Consider the following 7230-nt stretch of genomic DNA (forward strand, 5'->3'; position numbering starts at 1 on the left):
GTGATTTTGGCACCCGTGGGCTGTCTGTTCAGTACACACATGACGTCCGTGGGTGTCTGTCAGCACACACAGGACGTCTGTGTGTGTCCGTCAGCACACACAGGACGTCCGTGGCTATCTGTGTGTGTCCCTGTGTGTCAGTCAGAACACACAGGACGTCCGTGGCTGTCCATCAGTACACATATCAACACGTTGGTCCTTGGACTCGGCATGCTAGCCCTCCCCGTGGACTGTTTGGGTGATTTTGGCAGACGTGGGCTGTCTGTTCAGTACACACAGGACGTCTGTGGGTGTCCGTCAGCACTCACAAGACGTCTGTGGCTGTCCGTGGGTGTCTGTGTGTGTCCGCGTGTGTCTGTGTGTGTCCGTCAGCACACACAGGACGTCTGTGGCTGTCCATCAGTACACATATCAGCACGCTGGTCCTTGGACTCAGCACGCTGTCCTTTCCCGTGGACTGTTCGAGTGATTTTGCACACGTGGGCTGTCTGTTCAGTACACACAGGACGTCCGTGGGTGTCCGTCAGCACACACAGGACGTCCGTGTGTGTCCGTCAGCACACACATGACGTCTGTGGCTGTCCGTGTGTCTCCGTGTGTGTCCGTCAGCACACACAGGACGTCTGTGGCTGTCCATCAGTACACATATTAGCACGTTGGTCCTTGGACTCAGCACGCTGACCCTTCCCGTGGACTGTACGGGTGATTTTGGCCCACGTGGGCTGTCTGTTCAGTACACACATGTTGTAGGCACAGGGGGGTAACCCACGAATTGATAAAAATGGTGGAACCAAGCTTAAATCGGATCGACCAGAGATGTGGCCGATTGGTCGATATGGCCGGATTATGACTTGATAACAACAAAGGGAATTAAATGATATGAGGTTTATGATATGAATAAAACAAGAACAATAAACAAAAGAAAGGGATAGATATGGCGGAATCAGGCTGCTGGATGTGTATCACTCTCAGCTTGATCAAATGATGGCTTGAAGTGGATTTGCGGAGGAAGGTTTGATTGAATCTCTCAATCTGATGGAATGATGGATCGAAGTGATTGACTCTCTCAATCTGTGTACTGAGCTTGTTTGATTTGCACAAACAAACTAGACTCACGAAATCAATAAGACAACAAAGAATCTCTCTTTGAATCCTAAGGACCGATATTTTATACAAAGAACAACTTTGATAAAACTGAATAAACTTTCTATTAACTTGGTGATTAAGGGTGATCTTTACAATGGACGTCTAGGAGCTTATATAATGCTCAGAGACAAAGGTCCTAACGTTCTAAAACAAGTAGAAAAGGAAACAAATCAAAACTAAGAAAGAAATCGAAAACTAGCCGTTGGAGCCTTTTGTGGGATTTTGGCTCCAAGTAAAGAATCTGATCTTTCTTGAACCTGGATGGTTTAAGGGGATAAGAGAGCTTCCTTGGGATCTTCTGGATGGCTTGGAAGGTTCTGATGTCGTGCATAAACTCAAAGAAAAAGAGCTGTTGGAGTTTGAATGCAAGAGCTTCCAAATAAGGCAAGTTGGAGTTAATGAGGATCCTTTTGATCCTATGTTGGCTGGTGCAAGGTATGGACTTGTAGAACTCCTCTTGGCCGTGTATGATGTCTCCTGATTGGTTGAAATGCTCTCCTGGTCGCCAATGTCTGGTTTGAAGCTGATTGAACCGGTTAGCTTCCAATTGAGGCGAGTGTAGCACTGGTTTGACCGGTTCTGGAAAATTGAACATATCTTCTGATTTCCGTGTCCATTTCTCCTGATCTTTGGCTTTCTGGAAATCTGAAAGAATGCTCTTGAATTTGATGACGGGCTTTGCTTCAGGCCGTGTAAGCTCAAGAACTTGGAGCTTGACAGGTTGCTGCTGTGCTGGAGTTTTGGTTCGTGTACATGTGTTACACATGGAGAGTAATGTGTGACACATGCTTCGGAGAATAAAAAGGAAATGTCAAGATGCGATGATGTGTGATATTTCCATATGCTTGGTTGACGAAATAAGCATTAAAGGAATGTTATTAGATCACAAATTGGAATATTTGGTGATGCTAAAATATAGGAAATATTATATTAGATAATAGGAAAATTTTATTTAATGTATATGGTGGCTTTACCTAAGATTAGGGTTAGAGCTTTCACGTTGTAATTCTCAGAGAGAAACACAAAGGGTTTTGGGGTTTCATAGCTGAGTGAATTGGTAGACTTGATCAACAGGTGTTGAGTCAAGTAAGTTGGGTTTGTTAGAAATCGATCCGTGTCGAGTTGTGTAATTCGGATCAAACAAGTCTGTTAGAGATTGTGTAAAGGATTTCTAATAAAAGATACACGAGTTTTTGGAATCACTTTGTGCCTTGTGTTTTCGCTGTATCTCGATTTTACAATTGGTATCAGAGCAGGACATCTAAACGAAGAAGAGTTCTTCGAACCAAGGTGAGATCTTGAGAAGAGAATATGGCGATTTTGGCAAATAATATGTTGTTGTTGAATGATGTGAATTATGGGTACTGGAAAGTGAGAATGAGAGCAAACTTACGTGGAGCTGATGAAGATATCTGGACAGTTGTTCAATCTGGATGGGAAGAACCGTGTGTGATGCAAGAAGATGGCTTGAAGACACTTAAACCGAAGACAAAGTGGACTGCAACAGAGAAAAAACTTTCAAGGTTTAATGCGAAAGCACTGGATACAATCTTCAGTTCTGTAGATGGAAAGCAATTTGAGCTTATACAGGGATGTGAATCAGCTAAGGAGGCTTGGGATATACTACAAAATGCTTTTGAGGGTACTACGAAAGTTAGGAGGATAAGATTGGATTTGCTTGCATCACAGTTTGAAGACATAAGGATGACTGATGATGAGAAGATAGGAGATTTCAGTGCAAAGCTTAGCTCCATAGCCAATGAATCACAAGTTTTAGGTAAAAAATACGAAGATGCAAAATTGGTGAAGAAGTTTTTGCGATGTTTGCCTACTAAATTTGCAGCACATAAAGCAGCAATAAACTTGACGATGAACACTGATGAACTCAAGTTTGCTGAGGTAGTAGGGATATTAAAGGCTGAGGAGATGGAACTGGAATCTAAGTTTTCAAAGCCTGCTCAAGACTCTACAGTTACAGTTGATGAAGACATCCAAAGAGCTCAAAAACTTGAAGAATCTATTCATCTGATGATTCAGAAACTTGAAGAAACCATGAATCTCTTGTATAAGATGTCCAACGACAGACTGCCTAGAGAAGAAGAAAAAAATAAAATGCAGGGAGCAGTGTGTTTTAACTGTCATGGTATTGGACATGTCAAAACAGATTGTCCATCATTCAAGAGAAAAGAAATCAAGTGCAATGGATGTAATGGTTATGGACACATAAAATCAGATTGTGTGAACACAAAGAAGATGAAGAAGAGGAGAATTTGGAATGACAAAAAGCCAGAAAGAAAAGAAGATGCTCTAAATTTTGTGGCTCTTCATGGAGCTATGGGGTCTGGAAAAGACATCACTAAAGGTGAATTTCGTGCATCGTGTGTGTCACACACCAACTCCGATGTGTCACATAGCGATGCAGAAAGTGATATAGATGTGGATCTTCTAGCTGAGTATCAGGTTCTGTTTGGTCAATTTGCTAAACTCAGTGAAGAAAATATTCAGCTGATCAAAGATACAACAATGCTGAAAGCAAAAGTGAACATTCTAGAGTTGGAAACCAACAATAAATCTGAGACTGGAGTGTCAAAAGAAGAGAAGGAGTCTGAACCACATAGTTCACAAAAGAAAATCTCTGAGCAGGCCTACAATCTAAAGAGTATGGAGACTAAATATGATCAGACGAAACAGCTATTGAATGAGGAACGCGAGAAAAGTCAGCTGCTGCAAAGAGAACTCAGTGAAAATTACAAAAAGTTAAGGATGCTGAACAGAGGATCTGCAACTTTAGATCATATATTATCAGTTGGACAACCTCCAAAGGTGAATTGGGGCTTAGGATACAAGGGTGCTGCTCCAAAAGATCAAGCTATTCCAGTCGATGATATCAAGTTTGTAAAAGGTACTCCATCTAACCCTGAAAGTAGCTCGAAAGCTGAGAAAAGATATACATCTACACCTGTGAAAAAAGAACCTAATGATCAGACAAAACTACACTCTCCAAAGCCTGCAATAACTAGGAAGAATGGTTGTTTGTTTTGTGGGAATCATGGTCATAAGGTTGATTTCTGTTATTCTCGAAGACACCAGATTGAGCGAGCTTGGAGGATGAACCTTTGTTATGTGGAACCTAGAAGGTATGGATATGTATGGATAGCCAAGAAGGATCTGTATCCCAAGTTTACGAAAGGTGTGTCACACGAGCATACCAATGTGTCATACACTCGAATGGTTGATCAATATACTGAACTTGAAGAACCAGTTCGATGGCGTAGAAGGAGTTGAGAGTTTTGATGGTCCAACAAGTATCATGAAGTTTTTCACAGAATTTTCCACTCAAGCAGGGAGAGATGGTACTTGATTCAGGGGGAGTTTAAGTTAATACTTTGATGGGATGTATGATGCATATTGTGCTTAGAGGTTATTGAGCTTGAGTTGTAAAACTCAGTGAAAAAGGGGGAGAATGTAAGCTCAAGAACTTGGAGCTTGACAGGTTGCTGCTGTGCTGGAGTTTTGGTTCGTGTACATGTGTTACACATGGAGAGTAATGTGTGACACATGCTTCGGAGAATAAAAAGGAAACGTCAAGATGCGATGATGTGTGATATTTCCATATGCTTGGTTGACGAAATAAGCATTAAAGTAATGTTATTAGATCACAAATTGGAATATTTGGTGATGCTAAAATATAGGAAATATTATATTAGATAATAGGAAAATATTATTTAATATATATGGTGGCTTTACCTAAGATTAGGGTTAGAGCTTTCACGTTGTAATTCTCAGAGAGAAACACAAAGGGTTTTGGGGTTTCATAGCTGAGTGAATTGGTAGACTTGATCAACAGGTGTTGAGTCAAGTAAGTTGGGTTTGTTAGAAATCAATCCGTGTCGAGTTGTGTAATTCGGATCAAACAAGTCTGTAAGAGATTGTGTAAAGGATTTCTAATAAAAGATACACGAGTTTTTGGAATCACTTTGTGCCTTGTGTTTTTGCTGTATCTCGATTTTACAGGCCGCTCCTTACTTGAGCTTAAATCTCCTTCTAAAGTCGGATACTCGCAGATGGACGGGCTGAGAAACCTCTGAGTTGTAAAATTCATAACTTCTTGCTCTGTGAATATTTTGGCCCAATTCCAATTGAACTGGACTCCTTCTTGAGTGTAGAATCCATATAAATTAGCCTCGTGATTTAAACCCTCCTGGTTTGTAAGATATGGCATTTTTAGTGCACGTATGTCTTGGTTTGCGCCTTGGCTGGTTGAGTAGGGCTTTGGGTTGACCTCCGGTTCAGTTGCTGATCTGATGACCACATCATCCCCTCCCTCTTGACAAGGTTTCGACCTCGAAACTGTATAATCTGCACCAAGATAGAGCAAGTGAGCTTTCATTCTCTTTTGAGATTCTAAAGCCTTACCTTGGCATTGTTTTGGTTTTGATTCTTTAAGCAATATGGACTGCATTGTCTCTTGAACAATCTTCTGGTCCATCTCAAGAGTCACGCCTGGTGGTTCTTCTTCTTTAAATTCTTGCTCCTTAGTTCCTGTTACATCACCCTTTGACAAAGACAAGTGCATCATACAAGAATTTTGAGCTAATAAATCAGATAGAATAAAACTATCACTCTTTATAGATAAATCTGTTTTCTTTTCTAGTGATGTCTCAGTCAATACTTGTTTACTTGGACAAACTACAGCAAAGTGTCCTCTTTTATGACATCTATAACATGTCTGATCTTTTAAATTTTCAGAGTTAAAAGACTTACATTGGCTTGTTGTCTCTTCTTTCTTTGGGCTTGAAATCTCTTTATTCCTTAAGTCATGGACAGCTTTTTATTCCAACAAGGATGTTGAGTTCGTGTCTTTCTGGACCTCAGGACCTGTCTTAACATTCTTGGACAAAGACAAGTGACTCATACCAGTGGGAGATGATTTATAAACAAATTTATCAAGTATAGGACTTACCTTGGCCTTTCCTTGAAGAATTGGTTTGTTTGATTTTTCTTTGTATCTAGCCAATGTGTCTGGGATGAAAAGGTTCTTCTCCATGGACTTTGGGACCTCATAAGGTTGGTATTTATCATATAAAACCGTGGGTATCTGGCTTGGCCGAATATGGTCTTGATAGATCAAGCTTCTATGGCCTTGTTGTGGCACCACTTTCTTTGCCTCTTTGGACACACCATTTGAAAATCTCCTTGGGTATTTTTTTCTGGTTTCTTGCGTGGGAAGTGTAGTCACATACTTCCTGATCATAACATATTTAAGATCTTCCCAGTTGGTGACAACCTCTTTTGGACTTTTACCATGTGTCTTATCTACTCCTTTCCACCATGAGTAAGCATTTCCGGAAAGTTGCTTGATGGCATGAGCTAGCCTCTCCTTCTTTGGCACGCCATAGTATGTAAACCAATCATCCATGGTTCTTTCCCATGTTAGATACTCACTTGACCAACTGCTTCCTGAAAAAGAATAAATATTAACATCATCAGCAGAGTTATAATCATGATAAGAATAATTTGAGTATTCATGAGTATAAGAAGTTTGGTGTTTGGTGATCCATGAAGGATCTGGTGGCTTGGGCTCAACATAGCCAGCATCTAGTGCATCTCCAAATCTTCTTTCTCCATGTGGTGGTCGTCTGCCTTGTGGCTTATTTCTTTTTCCCAACTGAGCAATATTATCATCGAGCTCTTGTGTAGCTACTAAGTGTTGGTTCAGTCTGGTCTTCATGATTTGGCCGTCTCTCTCCTCTTCCATTGTTTCCTGAAAACAATCTCAAAGAGCAAGTGAATGTATGGAAAGCTTTGGTCGAACCAAAATAAATCAAATGCAACAATGCAATTTACCCTAAACCGAGAATTATGCAAATAATGAACCAAAATGAATGCAATAATTTTTTTTTTTTTAAATGCAGCAATATGATATGCACGAAATACTTTAACTAAAATGGTCTAATAAAATAACTAGGATGATTTTTAAACTTGATATGCAATGCAAAAGAAAAAAATGGAAACAACTTAAAGGCAGATATTTTTATGGGTTTTCTTTTATGGAAACTAATGAATGCAAACACTATCACTAAT

The 7230-nt window shown here is 40.3% G+C and overlaps 1 protein-coding gene across 1 annotated transcript; it reads left to right on the plus strand.

Moving 5' to 3' along the window:
• The first annotated feature begins 2457 nt into the window (after nt 1-2457).
• Nucleotides 2458-4431, plus strand: LOC106448177. The gene has a single exon (XM_013890101.1). The coding sequence runs from the start codon at nt 2458-2460 to the stop codon at nt 4429-4431; it is 1974 nt and encodes a 657-aa protein (XP_013745555.1).
• The last annotated feature ends 2799 nt before the right edge of the window (nt 4432-7230 follow it).

The sequence above is a fragment of the Brassica napus genome, unplaced genomic scaffold, assembly GCF_020379485.1.
Source record: "Brassica napus cultivar Da-Ae unplaced genomic scaffold, Da-Ae ScsIHWf_97;HRSCAF=168, whole genome shotgun sequence".
Lineage (NCBI taxonomy): Eukaryota > Viridiplantae > Streptophyta > Magnoliopsida > Brassicales > Brassicaceae > Brassica > Brassica napus.